Source organism: Fusarium subglutinans (genome assembly GCF_013396075.1).
Source record: "Fusarium subglutinans strain NRRL 66333 chromosome Unknown NRRL66333_c0000212, whole genome shotgun sequence".
NCBI classification, from domain to species: domain Eukaryota; kingdom Fungi; phylum Ascomycota; class Sordariomycetes; order Hypocreales; family Nectriaceae; genus Fusarium; species Fusarium subglutinans.
Window position 1 is genome coordinate 1 of NW_023502275.1, and position 21,069 is coordinate 21,069.

General features: G+C 49.4%; 6 protein-coding genes across 6 annotated transcripts; 3 read left to right on the forward strand and 3 right to left on the reverse strand.

Annotated features, from left to right (window-relative positions):
• Positions 1-4,536: 4,536 nt before the first annotated feature.
• On the reverse strand, positions 4,537-6,936 carry FSUBG_11296 (zinc finger transcription factor; the record flags this gene model as incomplete). The annotated part of the gene is made up of 3 exons (XM_036675963.1): positions 4,537-4,862; positions 4,968-6,654; positions 6,718-6,936. The coding sequence occupies 3 exons, from the start codon at positions 6,934-6,936 to the stop codon at positions 4,537-4,539; spliced, it is 2,232 nt and encodes a 743-aa protein (XP_036533203.1).
• A 2,479-nt stretch (positions 6,937-9,415) lies between these two features.
• FSUBG_11297 (aldehyde dehydrogenase) lies at positions 9,416-10,901 on the forward strand (the record flags this gene model as incomplete). Its single annotated transcript, XM_036675964.1, has 2 exons — positions 9,416-9,867; positions 9,920-10,901. 2 exons carry the CDS (start codon positions 9,416-9,418, stop codon positions 10,899-10,901), a joined length of 1,434 nt encoding a protein of 477 aa, XP_036533204.1.
• Positions 10,902-11,355: 454 nt separating this feature from the next.
• On the forward strand, positions 11,356-11,705 carry FSUBG_11298 (mitochondrial import inner membrane translocase subunit TIM10; the record flags this gene model as incomplete). The annotated part of the gene is made up of 2 exons (XM_036675965.1): positions 11,356-11,453; positions 11,513-11,705. 2 exons carry the CDS (start codon positions 11,356-11,358, stop codon positions 11,703-11,705), a joined length of 291 nt encoding a protein of 96 aa, XP_036533205.1.
• A 426-nt stretch (positions 11,706-12,131) lies between these two features.
• Positions 12,132-14,879, reverse strand: FSUBG_11299 (SIN3 binding STB2; the record flags this gene model as incomplete). Its single annotated transcript, XM_036675966.1, has 2 exons — positions 12,132-14,589; positions 14,641-14,879. The coding sequence occupies 2 exons, from the start codon at positions 14,877-14,879 to the stop codon at positions 12,132-12,134; spliced, it is 2,697 nt and encodes an 898-aa protein (XP_036533206.1).
• A 794-nt stretch (positions 14,880-15,673) lies between these two features.
• FSUBG_11300 (uncharacterized protein) lies at positions 15,674-17,068 on the forward strand (the record flags this gene model as incomplete). Its single annotated transcript, XM_036675969.1, has 3 exons — positions 15,674-15,824; positions 15,873-16,006; positions 16,058-17,068. The coding sequence occupies 3 exons, from the start codon at positions 15,674-15,676 to the stop codon at positions 17,066-17,068; spliced, it is 1,296 nt and encodes a 431-aa protein (XP_036533207.1).
• An 831-nt stretch (positions 17,069-17,899) lies between these two features.
• FSUBG_11301 (uncharacterized protein) lies at positions 17,900-19,326 on the reverse strand (the record flags this gene model as incomplete). The annotated part of the gene is made up of 3 exons (XM_036675970.1): positions 17,900-18,397; positions 18,452-18,914; positions 18,974-19,326. The coding sequence occupies 3 exons, from the start codon at positions 19,324-19,326 to the stop codon at positions 17,900-17,902; spliced, it is 1,314 nt and encodes a 437-aa protein (XP_036533208.1).
• Positions 19,327-21,069: the final 1,743 nt, after the last annotated feature.

Genomic DNA, 21,069 nt, shown 5'->3' on the forward strand with positions numbered 1-21,069 from the left:
CGCTGTGACATGGCTCTCGCTAGGGTGCACCTTGCCAATGCCAGGCTTGACATTCATTGCTCAAGCCCTGAGCCCTGGCAAAAAGACGTTTTCGATTTGTTGCTAGGCTGGGTTTTAGCGTTGCCTCCCGTACAGCACAGGCACAAGGCGACGCCCCCAAACCCCTCCCTCCTCTTTTTCTTGGCTTGGCAACCCATCTCATCTTATCATCTATCGGGCGATCGTCGTTAATGAGGAACAAAACACACACCCTCGTCAGAAAGTCAGAAGCCAATCTCATGTCCCGGATGTTCCCATCCACCCATCTTTTGCCCTGATTACGCATGTCTACGGCCCGACGCCTCGACTTGTTTGCATCACGGTCAATTGCAGAGCATGTCATTAAGCGTCAACATACTCACCCACGACGCAGACCTGCGGCATGCGCTGCGTAGTAACAAGAGCAAGGGATGTCCAATTGCCCTCCATACTGCAATGGCACTTATGTTCTTCTGTTCGGCCAGGGTACGTACGCTCCCATACATCATCTTGTAACCGCAATACTTGGATACGCCCGCAACAAGCAGACCCGACATCCTCTTTTGGGTGTCAATAGGATTCTTTGCACCTGTGCCAAGTGAGTAGCTGATTATGGCTACCTATTGTTCTTCACATGGACCAAGTCCTAGCTCACAACGTCATGTCCTCAGCTTGCTCTATTTGGTTTGGCAGCATTGTTCTGTGCTCCCAAAACGACCAAAGCTCCTGAGGCTAGCCGTCGGCTTTGCCGTTACGTGAATAGTTAGAGCTTATTTGCCTTAACTTTGTGTTAAAGGCGCCAAAACGTGTTCAGCTATCGGCCGCCTCTCCACTAGGACAAACACTCGCCACAAAGTTCTATTATGGCTTCTAGCCTGTATTGAATGTTTCCTTCATATCAAAAACCCGAGTATAGAGGCTTTTATGGTATTTCCTCATACCACGCCTACTGCCATGTCAGCCCCCTTCTTGATACTTACCGTGAGAGCCGAACATATGGCCTACTCGGAGGAAAGCAAGACAGTCTCAAATCAACTAACTTGTGTAACTTGAAGGGAACTCTTACCAGTCACTTCATCTATATGCGTCGCCGATGGCTGCTTGCTCGCTGTAGCACGGGCTCCATGTTGGCCTGGAACGTGAGCCTACTGGCATGTCTCCCTCTACCAGTCACTGGCGATGGGGGCCCAGAATTACTGGCCTTTAGATCATTTCAAACATCTTTCTTCTTATGTCTTTGTGCATAGAGCATGGAGTTACAGTGACGGTATCGTTCTCCAGGGCCTGAAATTCAAGAAGCACCAACAGTACTCGGCAAAGACCCTTGAAAATTACATGGCAATTATTAATACCAAATGCCTGAGCAAGTTGATCTATTGTCTCTCTAACAAGTCTAGGCCTCTATAGATATGGGAGCCACATGGAACTGAGTCTGTCCACATATGTGACAAATATCCGGTTTCTTCTGACCAGGGGTTGATTCAAACCCTCGTTGGGAGCAGTATCTTTCTCTTAATCTTAGGCTTTAATACGAGAGAATCACGGTACTGAAATGAGACAACTTATGGATTCATGGGGCCTATGCTCTGAAAGTGTGGTCATGATTGGCATTTTCTCATCTCAAGATGCTATTCTTGAAGGGAAATTGGAGGACGAGACGCCACTTTTCGGAATTGGCGGCGCACAGGCAGAAGATGCTGCTGTTGCAAGAACTGTGGTCAAGAGAATAGACCTTTCAGAGCGGTTTGGGCGTGTGACTCCCGGCACTTGAAAGCGCCGTCTAACGGCTTGCCGAGTCTCGCGTTCTTTAGTGAAGCAAACTGCGTGGAACTGGGCTGGGCTGGGCTCAGAATTGCTCTGCTACAGGCTGGAAGGCTTATCCTAGCGCAGATCGATGGCGAGTTTCATGAGTGGGCAGGACGCAACTACTGGATGGGGCTTGGAGGGGGCGTGTTGTTGGTTGTTGGTTGTTGGTTGTGCCTCTGTTGGTTATGTTTTCTCAGAGTCAGAGCCAGAGCCAGAGCCAGAATCAGAAGAGAATGGCCGCCGGGGATCAAATTCGACGGGGTTCTTCCTCACAGGGTCCGCTGCAGCCCTGAAGAGTAAGTGGCTCGTCTTCCGTTCAGATACAGATACTGATACCGATAATGGTTTCGATCACCAGATGCCCTTGTTTCTCGTCTATGAATGCTCACTGTGCCGACTTGGCTCATCGGCCGCCGCCCTCACCATCCCTGCAATGGAATATCAATGGAGAATTCAAGATTGGAAAAGAATATCCGAAGGCGGCGCTGCTCAGTTTCTAGAATGTTGGCTGGAGTATTACCCGCATTGCTCGCTTCACATAGCCTGCTGAGAGTGCCTCGTCGAACTGAATTCGAAACGAACAACAATTAATGGCATCGTTAAGAGTAAGTATTCAACCAACTCTCGTCGTCTGGAAGGCGCTTAATCCAGGTATCTGGTTTGTCTTCTGCCGCGCACCAAGGCCCCCAGCCGTTTCCGTTTCATGCGGCCATGGATGGGTCTGCAGAACAGGCCAAATAGGGCATTGCCGGCCTGAAAATGCGGCCATATACTTTACTTGACGACGTAGGTCATATCATCTCTGCTGCGAGGCGTTATTCCAACTCTATAGTTGATGAATGGAATTGCCTGATTGCCGAGACTTTCTAAGCTTTGCGGAGAGACTCGATGTATTGCCCTGACGAGGCGTTTTCGGAACAATACAATGTTTCGAATCACGAAGGCGGACAAGGAATGCATTTGCCTTGGCTCTCTGAGGCATGGCCGTTACCGACTCCAAGGGTTTGTCACTCGTGGAATTCATCCTCAAGCCAGTGCCTATTCATTCGATATTAGCTACTATTGACTTGATGTCATCGACGCCCAAAACGGTCTCTTTTACATTCTTGAAACCCAATTGTACCTTGTAACCGTCAAGAGCACCACTGGAAACGCCACGGCAATTTCATCACGATGGATGAGGAATTCGGAAATAAAAACAAGGCAAACGGCTGTGGCGTAGATTGTTCTATTGTTCCTTGCTCTCTACCAGAAGCCGAATCAGGATCATCATCACGCAACCGACAATAGACTCGTCGACGCCGGGAAACGCCAAATTTGTCCCAAATTCTTGGCGAGGGCTCAGGGATTCTACAATGGCATTCACGGTCCTCAACCGTATCGCCACACTAGCTCGATGATTGGGCAGATGCCACTGATGGCTGTGAATCAATCTCCAAGAGCCAGGGTCCTTGGTTGATGAGCTGCATGCATTTTCGGCGATTGCCTCTCAAGGCTGACATCGGTGAGTCGAGTCATATGTCGGTTTAAAGTTAATTAAATTGATCTACAGGTACTGTTTGTTTGAAACATGGCAGCAGGCAGAGGCAGAAGTGCAGCTCCAGTTCCCATCCTCGTGCTTCGGCTTCAGAGAGTGAGTAATTGATCAAGGGGCACATAATGGTACGTGCCATTGAGAGCAGAACGACAGAATGCCCCGATCCCTGTCCTCGCTCGCCCTGAACCTGGACCTGGTTAGGTATTGCTGTCTGTCGCTTGTCAACGTCAATGTCACCGTAACTTCAATTAGACTCGGCTCACGGATCAAGTCCCCGCGTCTCCGTTTCCCTGCAACCTCGCCTTCGCCATGGTATCCATATACGCTATGGATGTGAATTGGCATGGGTCAGAGACGACTTCTAACTCGCTTAGCCAAATGCCTCGGTCTTTGGGGGCATGTATTTCTGCCTGGGAATATTCATGGGCTATCAGGTCTCTGTTCGAGTTTTGCCCAAGTTGCAAAAGTGCCTCCGAGCTTTGTCTCGATACGCAAGAACGGAAACTGTACAAACTGGTAGAAATCATGAGAACCAGTAAAGTCTTGGCTTTGCTGATCCCACTGTTCATCAAAAACACTTAACCTTAACTATGGGTCAAAACGAGTTAACTCTGAGGCACGATATGGTAAATTTGGAATGACGAGGTCATGTTCTAGGGATGTTTTGTAGAATCAATACCCTTTCACATTACACGGCTCGGGCAATAATATCCGCAACCCTTTGGAGTGCACAGGCAACTAGAATGATGATTACTGCTTGTCTTTATTGAACTCTAAACATCTCGTCATACTGCATAATTACACGTAGACTGTCTTTTACCACTTCCAACTTCCATTTTATTCCTCAACAAGCTCATCCCGACTGGAAACGCAGTAGTTGAGCAGATCCTCCCGGGCTCAGCAGTCTCAAAATTAATCACGATGCAAAGAGTACAAAACCCAAGACCAGAAAAGGAAAAGGAACCCGTGCGCAGACCTGGTGTCAGCAAAGAAGCAGACTCGCTTCAGTGGGGGAAAGAAAGAAAAAAAAAAAAAAAAAAAGGCCTTGCCGCTGGCTTATGATGCTCCGTTACAGTGCCGAAACTCACGCCAGTTTTATAAGGGAAAATTGCTCTCAAGACCATACATGTCTAATGCACCTCTCACTGATGGTACCAATTTTGTTGATCACGTTCCTAGGCGCCTTCCAAGGGAGGCACATATGAGTAGTTAAAGTCAAGTAGGCCGTCCAACATCCAGTGCTGGGGGTCGAAGAAGTCGTAGTTGCCCGCATCTCCGTAACTGACACCAGCCATCATACTATGAGCTGACGACACAGCCGAGAGTCCTGTGGCTCCCGGTGTCAGGGCGCCGTTCGAGGTGGGGTTGCTGTTGTGAGTGTTGTTGGTGCTGAGCAGACTCGAAGGCGGGAGAGTGTGAGACGGTACGAGGGTGCTGTCCATGTGTGTTGATGATGCTGAAGACTCATTAGCCGAATCTGGGTTTGTCGGTTGTTTGGCAGCTGTTGTCTGTATTAGCATTCTTGCAATATTTGCACAAGACAAATCAAGACATGCTCTACTCAGGGGCCTTCACCAAAACATAGGGGAGAAAGGGGATCACCTACAGTCTATAGTACCTCGCCCCGATGCCTGGAAGTCCTCCCTCCACCTCCAGACTGAATCGAATACAAGACTCATACTGTGACGACATCGAACCTTGAGCTGGAGGCTGTCGTCCATCTGGATCGGCGAGTTGTCGTTACTGTTGAAGTTATGTTGATTGTTTTCGAGTCGAGCGCCGTTCCACATCTGCACCATGAGTTCAGCCAAACGCCACTGAAGATCGTTGTGAACAACACTGGTAGCCCGGATAGCCCGGATCGTCTGGTGAAAGAGCGTTCGACCTCGCTGGAAGTCTATAGTCTTGGAAAAGAACGACCTCATGAGCTTGAGAAGGGCAAAGCCAGCGGCAACCATCATCTGTCCGATGTAGTTACTGCAGTGAAGAAGTAAGTGTCCGCCGACGCCGTCCCGAGGACTAGTGGCTTGATCGACTTCGAGTATTTCATCGAGAAACGCGGTAGTAGCGCGCCATAGGCCCATCAGATCATCCATATAGCCTGGGGTCTTGCTGGAATCGAAGAAACCGGCCAAGCGCATGTGAAGAGCCGCAGCCCGGAGATGCAAAGAGACAATGGGGCCCAGCCCTTGTGAAAGGATAGAAGCATTCAGCTCTGCGTAATCTCGACGGTAGACACGCATCAGCATTGCCCGGTGCTCATCTCCTGCGACGCCACGGGGATCGCTAGCGTTGCTATACATCTCCTTCGATACCTTGTCACAGAATCTCTCAATCTGTAGCCGCGCCTCTAAGTCTCGAGATAGTTGGAAAGCACTCTCCTCTCCAGCTCGTGAGGCCAAAGTCCAGTCATAGAGAGTTGATGCTGGCTGGCCGTAGCCAGTTCCAACAGACTGCGCAACAATGTTACAAACAGCCCATGTTGTCACACGGTCATTGAGTTGTTCCTTGTTCAACTCAACTGACACCCTAGAAAAGTCTTGGATATTATTGGGCCGGTGCAGACCTATTCCAGTAGCCGTTTTCATCATCACTCCACACAAAATGTGCGTAGGGTCGGACGAAGTCGTACTTGTGGGCAGCGGCCATGTGCACAGCAGACACATGGCCTTGACCACGTAGTAGTTGCTCGGGACTTCTCCAATCGTTGACCACAAGAAACGTGTCAGGGGTTTTGAGAGATTGTTGAGCAGATCGTTTGTGCTTGGTGGATTATATCGTCGAGCAGCGACAGATATAATGGACCAGAAGAGAAGGGGGTGTTGTTGGTAGAAGAGATCAGGTGCCTGTGAAGGGTTGAGGAAGGGTAGAAATTGGTGATAGAAACCCCAGAATTGCCCAAAAAGATTGTTGACATCTTCTTCCGTTAGCTTGACATTTTCTAGGTCGTGTGAATAGCGTGGCATGTTGTAGTTTCCGCCGCGCTTGAGATGAAGCAGGGAAGAGACAGCTTCGTCAGAACCCATTAAAGAAGGATTTCGGGTGTGAGTGTGAGTATAGGTGGGATTGCTCGCAGCAATGGGAGAGTCCATATCGTCATCGGCTTCAGGAGTGAAGCCTTGAGACTTTGCGTTAGCAAGACTGCGACGCAGTCGATCGATCTCCTTCTCCATCTCGGCGTGCTTGGATCTTTTGCCGACTCTCTTGAAGTTTGATTCGATTTTGCACTCTAGTTTCAGGCGATTGCACCGAGAGCAACTTTGGAAAGGGTCTTGCACCACGTCGCATCGGAGCTATTGGAAAATTCTGTTTAGTACAATGGTATTTAGAGTATCTATTCTCGGAGGTTGACTCACCTTTTGCTGCCGACACTCATTGCAAGCCCTTTTGACGCCAGGCTGGCGCTTCTTCTCCTGCTCAGCATCGTGATCATCAAGACCACTGCCTGGGCTACTTTCAATGCCAATCATGCTGCTCCTCTTGCGCTTGTTGGTGCCATTGCTGTTCCCATGGCCATGACCATGACGGGAGCTGACAGGACTCGTAGGACTCATCGAGGCCGCCCCACCAGCCATCATGGAACCGTCCATAGGGACGATGCCCTGAGCCGGAGGCCCGGAGGAAGAACGCGACGGGATGAAGCGAGGATGGACCGGCGCCGAGACGGAGACGGAGACGGAGACGGAGACGGGCACGGGCACGGGCGATCAAAGAGTCGGAGGCTTCGAAAAGCAAATACCCGGAGTTGGTTGACCGGCCGGTGCCGGTGTCGGTGTTTGGAGTTTGATATGGATATTTCGGGTCGCGGCGCTGAGTGGGCGCGTCGTGTGTTGGCAAAGACAATGCGCGTGAGCAAAGGCCGACTACGGAGGAGAGGGGTTTGTTTGTTAGGGAGAAGATTGCTTTTCGCTGGTTTCAAGGTGCGAAAAAAGGCGACTCGAATGTGAGTGGCTAATTGGTCTGGCCAATTACCAACTTTTCTCACCGTCCTTCCGTGAAAAGAGTAAGGTACCAGTAATTCGCTTGACAATCTTAACTGGGAAGGTGCACCAAGGTATAGAAACGGTACTCTTTCACCCTTGTTGCCTCATGCAACGACTTCTGAGCGACCTGACAAACTGGAGACGAGCGAGGCACGCCTAGAAAATTATCCCCAGCGGCGGGGATTGAAGTTTCTGATTGGCGGGTCGCCCAGAAATCCACGTGACGTATGTATTACTCAGCCAAGGCGCAGGTAAAGCGTGATCATGATATGGGGAACTCAAAGATGTGACATGACAATTGGATATACTCAAGTGAGTTCCAGAAATAACAATATTCTGCATGAATACATGAACTCAGTTTATTTCGTAAAAGCGTTTGGATGGCGATGCAAGACTTTGACGCTGAGTACTATGTAATGTGACCATCTCGTATTTATGAGTTACACGATCTCATCACATGATGCTGACAAGAGTGTAACCAAAAGAAAAAGGAAAAAGAGACAAGAGGGATCTATATCTCGGCACTCTCTGATGTTCTCGTGTTATAGATTCACTGTTTTAGTCTTTCGGACGGTGGTAAAGTCGAGAAGAGTGTGACTATGTGCTGAGCAGTGCCTATATTATAGTATCGTTGAATCTAAACCAGTCTCAGCCCCAACATTCGACAAAATCCAGATTAAATATTCAACTTCTTCTGGGGATGAAGCCACTGCAAACTATCATCCCTCACTATACCAGTGATTTAAGATCTCGTACTATGGCAATAATACCTTGCTCCGTCCATCAAATCGAATGAAAGGGTATGAGCTGCTCAGCCAATCAGGCTCAACCATTATAAACTGACTTTGTACTCTGTACTCTGAGCGTATCCCTCCCTGCATTACTTGCTCCAGGTAATCAATCATCTTTGCCTTTTGCATCAAAACCACTTCTCTTTCTCCTCATACATTATTCTGCATCAACAGCCATAATCAACCTCCCTCAAACACTTCATCATGTCTGAATCGGACAAGGCTCGTCAATCAGTCAAGCGTCAGCTCAAACCCGCTCCCCAACGCCCTGGCCAAGACGTGCATTGTCCACGATTCAAATCAGAGGTCCACTTTGTGATTCCAGGATCGATGCCAGCAATCGGTGAGTTGATCAAGGCAATTAATGGTGTCACTGTTGGTGTTGATGAGACACGGTTCTGACGCTTCGCGTGTGTAGAAACTCTTCGCATTCGAACAACGGATGTTTCTCAGCCTTTCCTGGACCCAAATTCGATGCAACAGTCGTGATATCTTTTGATACAGGAGATACGTAATGTACGTTGTTCAAACTTGGCTGATACATAATTAATACCCTCTTATTATTACAAATCTGAAAAGCGTACATACATATGTTTCCTAGCTCGACCCTACATTTCCGTTTCGGGCCGCTCAAGTCATGGACCCTGGCCTGGCCTGGCCTGACCTGATGGACATCAAAAGCGAGCAATATTTCAAAGCGAAGCGGGAAATATCCGTTAACTAGTGATCGGCTCTTCTTGTTCCTTTCCGAAACCTTGCATGGTCCTTATAAGTGAACATCGTTCAAATATTCCAAATCGTCGGAAATGTCAATGCAATTGGAGTCATTTCCCACGCTAGACATCCCTCGGACCTGACTACTTTTATCCATCTAGTCCATGCTACTTGTCAAATGGCGATCTCCAATCCAAACCCGGTGAAAGTGCCGAACAACACCACAATTCAGGATCCCCCCTCTTATTCCGCGGGTCGCCCACACTCATTATGCGGGGCTGTGGACTAGTGTCTAGGGGATCCTATAACCTACTCCTCCTTCTGTGCGTCTCTTACCTTTTTCTTCCAAGTGGAGGAGCCGATCCGCATAACTAAGCTATCCCACACACTGCTATATGCCAAGGATGCATGGTAGGTAGACTACAATGAATCTAGCAAGATGCGTTCCGTTCATGGGCTTTCTCTCGTCGAAACCACCTATATAAACCGTCATCCTGCCCTAATGTCACTCCATCCATACCTACTAACCTACTCTCTAATCTGAAACTTGACATCCTATCTTCACCATGGCGACCAAGCTTCATACTGTGCCTTTCCTCATCAACGGCAGCGATCACACCAGTGAAAGGGCTGTTGATGTCGTGTCTCCCGCGAGCGGCGAGGTCGTCCACCGCTACCACAGTGCTGACGTCAAGGATGCCAATGCTGCTGTCGAGGCTGCTGCTGAGGCTTTCAAGTCATGGCGCAAGACAAGGCCTAGTGAGCGCCGGGATCTCTTTCTCAAGGCCGCCGAGATTATGGAAAAGCGACGTGATGAGCTCCGCAAGTACTCCATGTCAGAGACTGGCAGTGATGCTACCTGGGCCGACTTCGATATCAGCACAGGCATCAGCCATCTGAAGGAAGTTGCCGGTCGTATAGGAACACTCGAGGGCGCCATCCCCACTGTGTCGGATCCCAACACAACCGCACTCGTCTTGAGAGAGCCTTATGGTGTCGTTGTAGCAATTGCGCCGTGGTAGGTTTCTCGTGCCTGGATGAGTCCAACATGTCACTAACATGTCGATCAGGAACGCCCCTTATATTCTCGGCACAAGATCTGTTGTTTTCCCTATGGCCGCTGGTAACACAGTGGTCTTCAAGGCCAGCGAGGTTTCTCCTCGAACACTCTGGGCCATTGCCGATGTTTTCAGAGAAGCAGGACTCCCTGATGGTGTCCTTAACGTCATCTTCCACGAGAGAGCCAATGCTGCAGCAGTCACTGCCGCACTGATTGAGCACCCTGAGGTCAAGAAGATCAACTTCACCGGCAGCACACCTGTTGGCCGTATCATCGGTAAGCTAGCAGGCGAAAACCTCAAACCTGTTATTCTGGAGTTGGGTGGCAAGGCCCCAGCTATCGTGTGGGAGGATGCCGACCTCGACCTCGCCGCGCTGCAATGCACTCTCGGAGCATTCATGAACTCGGGGCAAGTCTGCATGTCTACCGAAAGGATCCTTGTGCACAAGAATGTCAAGGACGAGTTTGAGAAGAAGCTGTCAGCTACCATCGAACAAATCTTTTCTTCCAAGGCGGACGCACCGATTCTTGTTGCATCAGCTCCTGTTGAAAAGAACAAGGCCTTGATCAGGGATGCCATCTCCAAGGGTGCTTCCCTGGTTCACGGAAACCCTGATGTTGAAGAGTCAAGCAAGACCCGTATGAGACCAATTGTTGTGAGAGATGTCACCACAGAGATGGACATTTATAAGTCCGAGTCCTTTGGCCCTACAGTTTCTCTGATGGCTATCGAGACGGAGGAGGAAGCCATCAAGATCGCCAACGATACCGAGTACGGCTTGAGCTCTGCTGTATTCACATCTGACCTGCAGCGAGGCCTCCGAATTGCTCGCGAGATCGAGACAGGTGCTGTCCATATCAACAATATGAGTATTCATGACGAGAGCGGTCTGCCTCATGGAGGAGCCAAGTCTAGTGGATATGGCCGTTTTGGTGCATCTGCTGGTCTTGATGAGTGGACTCGCACGAAGAACATTACTTTTAGGAATTAAATGACGGAATGATTATAATCCCAAATAGCGCAATATGAAAGAACATTTTATAACTATAAAATTGTGGTGGGAGTGAAACAGTGACAGTCAAGTCATTGCCACGAGTGATAGTCGGTTGAAGCTCCAACCAACAACAAGACGTCGGTGCCGCAATACTTTTGTATCTGCCTCATTTTTCTAGAATGATTCAATATTATGATAATGTCCTTACCCTGAATATTGAATCTATAACTATTATAAGGCCTTGAGGCATGTACAAGAGGAGTTGATGATGCGGTGGTGCAGGGTAGCCAGAAAAATACATACTTACATAATCGGCCAATCCGCGATAAGTGGAAAATTTCCCATTATCAAGTTCAAGGTCCCAGAACGCCGTCATAACGCAGCCTTTAACCATCACAACGTCTTAACTATACCAAACCGCCCAACCGCCACCCCCTCCAACACCGCCAAAATGAGTTTCCTCGGAATGGGTCGACCTCAGCCTACCTCGGAGCAAAAAATTGCTGCCGTCGAGAGCGAGATGCGCATGATGGCCGACACATACAACCGGTAAGCCTCAGCGCTCACCAAGCACGTACATGCATTGATACTAAATTGTGATGCCACAGTCTTCAGCAGTCTTGCCAGAAGAAGTGCGTCCCCAACGACTACCGCGAGGGTGAGCTCAACAAGGGCGAGTCCGTCTGCCTCGACCGCTGCACAGCCAAGTTCCTCGACACATCTATGAAGGTCAGCGAGATCATGCAGCAGCAGGGCCAGGCTCTCGGAGCCGGCCAGCAGGGCGGCGGTGGCATGTTCTAAGCGTGACGAGCGAAACGCCAACGTTTTACGACCTCAACAAACCATTCAGAGGACGGGCCCTAAATAGGCTGGGGTTATGAATTGAAGCTTTGTACGATTATTTAGGAGAATGGATAGATATTGGGTCTGAATCGATATCTGACGCTTGCATCACGAAATGATGACCGACGGTGCAACGGAGGTGTTGCTGTATTATATAAACCTGGTATATGAACGAATCGAGGTCAGGCCAGAGATGCCGCTTTGGTATATGGATGGATAACTAGATTAAGTTTATTCAATATGACCCTAAAAAATGCCGTGTACCCAGGCGTGTGCTATGCTATGTCTGATATGATATCGATGTCCCGAAACTCCGTGCTGATGACCCCTTAGAGGTATTATCACCCCCATGAAAACAGTCTTTACCCAACATCAACCCCTGCATTAAGACGGCGACCTTGTGATATCTGGACCCGTCCCGATTCCTGTGACAGTTCTAAACATCCAGTGAAGCCACCCTTCGGTTTCGAGCTCGGCCTTCAAAGCCTCAGCTCTCTTCTCCATATCCTCCACTTGCCTCTCAAAGGTAACAATCCCATCCTCGACATCGACCACCTTTTGTAGCAGAGCATTGATTTCATAATCGAGACGAGCTACGAGCGCCTCAACCTCCTTAAGGCCTTCTAAGAGGTGAGACCGCTCCTCGGCAAGGAGCTCATGAGAAGTTATACGCATACGCTGGCATGCCTCGTTCAGCTGGTAGTAGAGTGCATGCATTTCGTCCTTGTCTTTCGCGTACCGTTCATCGAGAGCTTCAATTAAGCTGATCTTTTCTGTGACCCATGGCTCGATGCGGTGCTTCATTTCCTCCAGGCACTGATTAAAATGCCGAGCTAGGTCATTGAATGCTTCAATATTGGCAAGGTCATCCGCTGCATCTGCAACATCGATGAGCGGCTCCCACTCCAATACAGCCTCTTCAGCATCGCCAAATGACATTCGTCGCGGCCAGCGATTTTCGTTGAGAACAGTCATGTTCGGGCACTGTGATAACTGAATACTGTGTCGTCGCGAGAGCCCCCTTTTATATAGATCATCGTTGAGTTCTGCATCTAGAACAGGCCCTTGCAGGTCATGCTCATCAACAAGAGATCCAACGGCGGAGGGTGCTTTGGACAATACATCCTTACGCACTTCGACCCCAATATCAAATAGCTCCCCATCTTGCTCGCGCTTTTGAGTTTCCACGGGAGCCGAGGCCGGCTGCTTGATGTCAATTGTCGAGGTGGACGCAAAGTGCGAAAGCTGTGGGAATCCTGCTCCCCCTTCCGCGTCTGCTCGTTTCATCGCGGCTAGATACTCCTGCGGTTTGTTGTTCCACGTGAAGGCTCTGCCCACTCCTTGTGTGGGCGCTGGCGGCTGCGTTGTTCCTGGAGTGAGCCCCTGGCTTGAACTTCTTGGGCCTGATTCTAAAAAGTCATCTCTCGTTGAAACCGAAGGTCGACTGGTGTGGCCACGTAATCCTCCCCCAACGACATCCTTGATACGTCCAAAACCAGACCTAGCGTCGTTCATCTTCCCAGCGACACCTTTGAAGATGTTCTTCCGCGAAGCCTCCTTGTCACCTGATCCATCAGCGACACTAACAGCGGAACCAGGTGGATGGCCCGAGTAAACATCAGGAGTCTCATCCAGTCGCTTCGTATCCAGTTCGTTCTCAGTAGGCGCTGAATACACTCGTTTCGGGTTTGGGTTCGCCTCCTCCTCTTTCCAAGGGACCGCGCTGCTCAATTCTGGACTGTGGTGTGGTAGCTCTGCTACGCTTCTCCGAGGCTTGCCATGCCAGAGCCATTTGGCCCGTTCGCCATATGCTAAGCCAGCAAAAGTGCCAATGTCGAGGGTCTCGATATCAGCCAGTCCTCCTTTGTCTTTTCCTGACACCATCCCCATTACAAGCTCACCCCTTTTGCCTCCGACTTCTGTCAGCGTTGATTTCACAGCCCTCTGTACACCCCAACTTTCTCCAGCAGCAGCCTTGGCAGACACTGTGTAGAGCTTGAGAAGAGTTTGCCGGTCCAGCCTTCTCGTCTTCTCAAGCTTTTGTGATTTTTGGAAGTGACCAATACCACGCTTAGTGTTTTCGAGGTCAAATACATCCTTTGATACCGGGGCGCCGTACCAATGGAGACGATTTCGAGACCCCATGAACATGCCCAGTAATGCCGCGACCGTACTGGGGCCTAATATGCCATCGGTAGGCTCAAAATTATAGTGTTCAGCACCAATCTCGATCCACCAGTTGTTGATAGCCATTTCTGTCTTGTCGCAAAGCAGCCCATCGATGTATTGGTGCCCCAGCTTGTCAAACATGTATAATGTGACTTGGCAAAGCTTAATAAGTTCGACTACAGCTTGCGGAACAGGTACTCGATCGCTCGTCCGGTAAAGCTGCAAGAACTTGAGCTGCGTTGCTTCAGTCGGATCTGACAGAGTCATGCCTGATCGTCCAGAACATCCTAATCGTTTCAAATCCTCATTGACGATGAACGAAGAGCGATATTTTCGAATATCACCCTCAGGTACCATAATAACAGTGAGGGCCGAAGGGAAATTACTCAGATTAGTTACCATAAGCTCTCCAAGCTCAGTCTCCTTGGGCCGCGCATGTGAATCCTGGAGTTGATCAAAGTAGAAGCGTAGCCTTGGAGGCCAAAGACTCTCGTCTATAGGAACAGAGAGCACACCGACAACGACCGAGTGTTTTTCATCTCCAGTATAAGTGACGATCAGGAGTGTCGGTGGTTTTCGAGAACACGCCCATTGTTCGACTAGGTACGACTCGTATCCGCGTAAAATGCCTCGGCGCTCGACAACGACAACACTGCTGCCTTCTTCGAGATACCTGACGCTGTGTTAGCCTTGGAAGCTTCAGGAGTGGTTGTTCGCGACGCACCGAAAGGCGAAAGGATCGGCAAAGACAAGATTTTTGCGCCTCGGGGAGGGTACAAGCTGAGAGTCTGCAGCTTCATTGTATGCGGAAACTTCTAACGGGGGGATACCGTTTGGGGGACTTTCTCGCGTGGTGCTGGAGTTGGAGGTGGTCGCTGTACGGGCGACAGACCCCTTGGCGGTGGTGCCTGTCGAGAGTTCATCGTCGACTCGAAGTCGAGGATCTGGAAATCTGAAAGCCATGGTGTCGTCATTGGCCCGTGTATTTGATAGACGCAGTCTCGAGCTTCATCCTCACCCGTGGTGAGCGAGGAGTAGCAAGAGGACGTCTCTAGTAGTTTTCGTTTAGGTGCGCGTGTCTTTGGAGGCCTTTTTTCGGTGTTGAACAGGTCTGAGAGGCAACTAACATTACAGGGCCTTCATGTGATGCAATAGCTCCAAGGTTAGCTCTCGGTACCTGCTTCAAGTACCTATCGCAGACGTAGCCGAAGACTTTACGAGCTAAATGCGGGGCACTAATTCATTGAAGCCCCACGTGAATCCCTGGGGGAGACTGGGGTCACTCGACACTTTCGTCGTCACTTGCTATATGAGGAGGATGATTCAATATGTGATAGTTGTTGTGGTGAGTCGAAGAGGAGAGGCTCGTTCAACGGTTGCATATGCCGATTGTAATTAAAGTGAAGCTGCTGTCAAAGCGCAGCCAAAATCTACTCTCGTTTAATTGGCCTTCATTAAGAGAGCGAGACCGGTCCCCTTTAGCAGCAAAGCCTCGGTAGCCCACTTATCGATAGCGATAAGGTACCTGTCTCTCCCTTATCTAACTTCGGATCGTTCCGTCACCGTTGAATCCGCAAACGACATCAACCTACCTTCAACACAACGGGCCATTTTGTCGTCCGCCCGTGGAATATCCTAGCTATTGCATGAGCCCATGACTCTCTTTGGCTTTGGAACATTCACTTCGCGTTAAACATAACTCTCGGTCTTGATCATATCTTCTACATCTGATTCAAAACCCCACATAGTCCCCAGCCATGGCGGAAGCTGATAACGATCATGTCTCGCCCTTTGCACCACTCATGGTTGAGCTGGCTCGCATGAGGAACAGAACACTCAAAACCGTGGTCAATGATGTAGATAACGTCATTGACGTTCTGACTAAGGCTCGCGAGAAGATTGCTCAAGGTGAGCTGGCTGTCTTCTGATACTACCACCAACTAACGACTGTAATAGAGCAAGACGCGAATCGAATTGGCATGGCCATGATGGTGCTGCAAAACCCAGTCAAAGCCCGCTTCGAACGAATCAATGTAGACCTTAAGGATATTACCAAGGCGCAGAAGTCCTTCGGAAAGGCCCTCGATAAGGTTTGTCTATAAACTCTACCTACTAACGGCAACGACATCTGACCGACATAGGCTCTTCCTCACCGAGAACTCCCTATGGAGACTGATGCTATGGCGGACCACCCGCGACTCATCAACCGTGCGATAGCCATGCATCTTCTTCGCGAAGGCCAATTTTCTGTGGCCTCGACATTTCTCAAAGAAGCTACAGATCACCCTCCCGGCCGCGAACCCCATATCATTTCACAAACAGACGAGGATGGCGATGACGACATGGAGAGCGAGGATGATTTGGAAGATGAAATGGCTGGCCTACATTCAGAGCATTTACAAAACAAGTTTGCGGAAATGTATAGCATCCTTTCGGAGCTCAAGGACCATAATCTCTTACCTGCCATCAACTGGGCCCACGCAAACGGCGTTCATCTTGAGGCCAGGGGAAGCACACTCGAATTTGAGCTGATCAAGCTCCAATATGTCTGGCTGTTCAAAGGTCCATCTGTCAACGGTCTCCCGGACGAACCTTCGACCAATGGACTCGGCGGAGCGATTAACTACGCTCGCCAGAACTTCCCTCGTTTCCAGAACCGTCATTTGCTGGAGATACAACAACTCTCCAGCGCTGTGGTGTTCGCCCCTAACCTGACCAAATCTCCTTACAGCCATATATTCGAGACAGAATCAGCGTTCGAGGATGTAGCCATGTCGTTCACTCGCGAATTCTGCTCACTGCTTGGCCTATCGGCGGAGTCCCCTCTCTATATCGCCGTCACAGCAGGCTCCATCGCTCTTCCACGCCTGATCAAATACACAACTTATATGCGGGAGAAGAAGACAGAATGGACGACAGAGAACGAACTTGCCTTCGCGACACCTCTGCCTGAGTTTATGATTTATCATCCCATCTTTGTCTGCCCCGTTAGCAAAGAGCAGACGACTCAAGACAATCCTCCCATGATGCTCAGTTGCGGTCACGTTCTCTGCCGCGAATCTCTTAACAACATAGTGAAAGCAGCACGGTATAAGTGTCCCTACTGCCCGACAGAAGGTCACCTTAAGGATGCCATTCAGATCAGACTATAACATACTCTCCCTGCTAGCATTATTACATGCATGGTCATGTTGCGTATCACAGCGCACTGCCACATTGGGCAAGATGGATTGGCGTTTATTTGACTTGAATGAGTTCAGCGAGGACTCTGCTTCGGCTTCGGCTTTGGTTCAAAATCAAGAATGGAAAGCGGGCGTTTTGGCATTTTGTTTTAGAATTGTAATGTACTGTTGGGATATTTCCCTTGCCTCCTAGACAGACACGTCAATCTTTCCTCCAGCATCAGCTGTGAAACATGCAACGTTCTAACTGCACTATTGTCTCGCATCATGCCTCACAGAGTTGAAACCAGTGAGTGTATTGAGTCAGAGTCCTGTTGGTTTCATGACGTGATTCACATACGAACAGTCTCATAGACCACACGAGCACGGGCCATTTTGCATATCATATTCCTGATTTCACTTTTCAATTCCTATCAGGTTATCTGATCATGAGAACCCACAATCCAATTGATCAGGGGACAAAGTAAAAGTAACAAAAGAACTATGTATCAGCTCCTGGATCTCATTCCATGTGGTGGAGCATTGAACGCCTAATATGGTTGGGTCTAACATAAGAAACAAAAAACAACCAAAGTAAATAGAATAAAAAAGCCCAAGCAAAGTTTCCGACACCATGGGATATCACTTCGTCGCCTTCTGTTCACGCCGCACCCGTTTGGTCACCGTCCATCCCGAGCCTGCCCTTTGTGACTGGTGCCATAGAAAAGGGAAATTTTTAATATCCTTTCGTAAATTCGTGTCTTTGTACAATGATGCCTCCAAAATATTGTTTTCGAAGCATCATGACTTGCGAGGGGCCGCTTAATCAATCGTCATTCGGCTGGGAATTTGAGGCTTGACATCCTGCATGTTGATTGAATTGATGTCAGGCTTCTCCTCGACCTTGCGCTTTCGAGACAAAGACTGCAGATGGGGCTTCAGGCCCTTGCCAAAGTTGCGCATGCACACAATGGCGTTAGTAATGGTGAGTAGGATGAGAAGAATGGTGATGACAGCAAATGCGGTCAATGATCGACGAACGGCTTCGTAGTTTTGTCGGTGTCCAGGCTGATAGATTCGTACAAGCTTGAAGATGAAATAGCTGAGACCTCCGAGATAGAGGATGATGATGCAGACCATGCCGATCTTGTTTTCTCGTCGAGTGAAGAAAGCGGCAGCGAGAAGGATGAGGATGGTAATGGGGATGGTGACGATGGTCAGGGCGAATTCAGGGTCCTCCTTGTCAGCAACAACGACGACGAATTGAACGATGAAGCCAAGGAAGAAGAAGAAATCGAACTTGAGCAGAGCGATGTAAATCTGGATCGAGTTAGGCATTGATCAAGGAGTGTCGGTAAAAAGAGTACAACATACCTGGTAGTGAAGGAATCGCTTCTTCATGCGATAATCAGCACCAATGTTCTTGAGAATATCCCAAGCATACTCCTGGTAAATCTTCCACGAAAGGAAGCCCATAACGAGGGTAGCAAGGGCGATGATGGCAGGGATAGCGACCAGATAAGGCTTCACATCGTGCCAAAGCTCGGCAGCAGTCATGCCGGGCTTGAGCGCATTGTTCTGCTCGAGAATATCGAAGGCCTCGGAAATTTGATCAACCTGGATAGTCGTGTAAACCATGAGGGCCAGGTTAGAGAAGCAGACACCGATGACTTGAATGGTGTTCTTTTGTCGGAGAGCATCCCAGACGACGACGAGGGTGTAAAGGAAACCGAAAATGAAAAGCGTCAAGAAAGTTGGGATAGTCTTGTACTGAGATTGAACCTTGGGGGCGCTGATATGGGTGCCAAGGTTGACCTGGAACTTGCCGAACACATAGCTAGATAAGGGGTCAGCAAGAGGCACAGACAGATGCCCAGAGATACAGAGATGACGTACGCCTCAAAGCAAATGCACAGGATAGCCTGGAGAAGAGAAACGGCCATGAAAGAGGCAGGCCATCGGCTCTTCATGAAATCGATCTTGCCATTCTTCATACTTTGCGCGGGAATCGAAGGGGTGAGGCCTTCTCTATAAGCGAAACCCTGGTTGTATGCGGGATCAACACCAGCGTCGGCGAAGTTGGGCTGGGCGAAGGCTGCAGGCTGAGGAATAGGCTGTGGAGACGGGACCGGAGAAGGAGCGTAACTGTTGTCGTAGGAGTTGTTGTATGAATGGCCTCCGTATCCGAAGCCGGTGTCAGCTCCAAGGAGCGATTTGCGAGATTCTAGCCGGGTAGCCACGGTGGACATGGAATGACTCCGACCGGGAGTCACGGGGAAATAGTCGAAGTGATGAAAATACTCGTCGATATCGCTCGACGGACGATGATGAAGCGTTGCTGTTGTTGATGGAAGAAAATTCGATTGCGACAGACAGTGAGACGCGGTGGTTCAGTCGGGGCGGTCGTGTCTATATTAAGGTACAGGGTGCTTTGCTCACGCGGATGGCCACGGGTACCGAGGTGAGAAAGTACAGTACAGGACAGTAGTAGTCAAATAAGGTTATACGAAAATTGGACAAAAAAAGGAGTCGCGCGATGAGGAAAAGCGGAAGAGAAGCGAGAGACGGAGCCGGGATCACGAGGGATTTGTTGTCGATTTAATTGGTGGCTGAAAATAATGGATATTGTTGTTGTTGTTGAGAAGAGAGAAATGAGATGTAAGGAAAAAGAAGAAGAGCCCAAGCGTTTGTAGTAAAAGGATGTCAGCTTAGTTTAGTCAAGGCCAAGAGAGAGGCAGAACAGATGGGAGTGAGTTCCTTGACCTCCATAAGATTGGGTCGCTGAAACAGCCCAAGCAGGGGGCGTGGGCTAGGTACCTTAGCTTAAAGGGCGACCCACGGGCAGAGAAAGCCTGGGGGCGGGCGAGGTCAGCCAAATGGAACTGGAAGCCAAGCCCAGGGTGGCAGAGCACAGGACTCCAGGGGTTCAGGCGTTCTTTTTTCGCCTAGGTACTTCTTTTCTGGGGTGCCCAGCCTGTAGCGATAAGTGATGGAACTCCACTGGCTGCCCTGGACTTTTCGTCGCTACCAGATCCTGAATTGGAGGTGGGTTCCTTGATTTCTGGAGACAGGAAATGGCCAGAGTGGACGGGTTTGCTGCAACTAGCATGTCTCAGACTATGTTGCTACTGTTTACGTCGGATGCGGCAGTCTTGTCTTGTCTTGCGACAATTCACTATCATGAATTCCGATTTCATATGCCATGACGCATACGGTAAACATCATGCAGTCCTTCGTGTTACGATCCATACCTACTGATCTTTACTGCACATTTGACGGGTGGAGTCTAAAACGAGTTGGATGGAACCGTAAAGACGGGACGCAGCATCCCGCCTCCAACGGCGGATTGCCTTAGCTTTCCACTAACGTTGGGAACTCTGTGTGTGGACTCTGTGGATGAACTCAATCAGCCTTGGGAGGGATCCCACATGCAGAACTGCCGGAGTCAATAAAGGCAGGCAGTGCTGGCCATTCACTGGACGGACGGTGTCTCTGAATTTGATCAATATGCCGGTAACAGAATAAAAGATCACATCATCGCACTCCTCCTTTGCCATGCATTGGTATGACATAACTAATAATAAGAGAGAGAGGGCTGGGCTATGTTGATGAGGGAACGAATGCAGATTGAAATGGAAGACTGCGGCAGTGCAGCCATGCATAGTCCCCACTGTTAGTGCACATCCCAGCCATCCACTGAAATGACACGCAAACTCACAAGCTAGTGTAACAATTAATACTCCGCACCTACCTACCTGTATGCAATGGAAATGTCCGTTGGACTCAGCCCATTCGTATAGCCACCTCACCTCACCTCACCTTCCGCTCTGATCAATCACAAGTAACTCTCTGCCATCCATCTTGATTTAAGGTTACGGGCCCTCTGAATTGGGATAACGTGACAAAATGAGGCCGCTTGCTACCTTGTGCGTGCATGCATCCATTGCAGGGACAAATGTATTAATCAGTTTCTGAATAAAACAAACAAATTA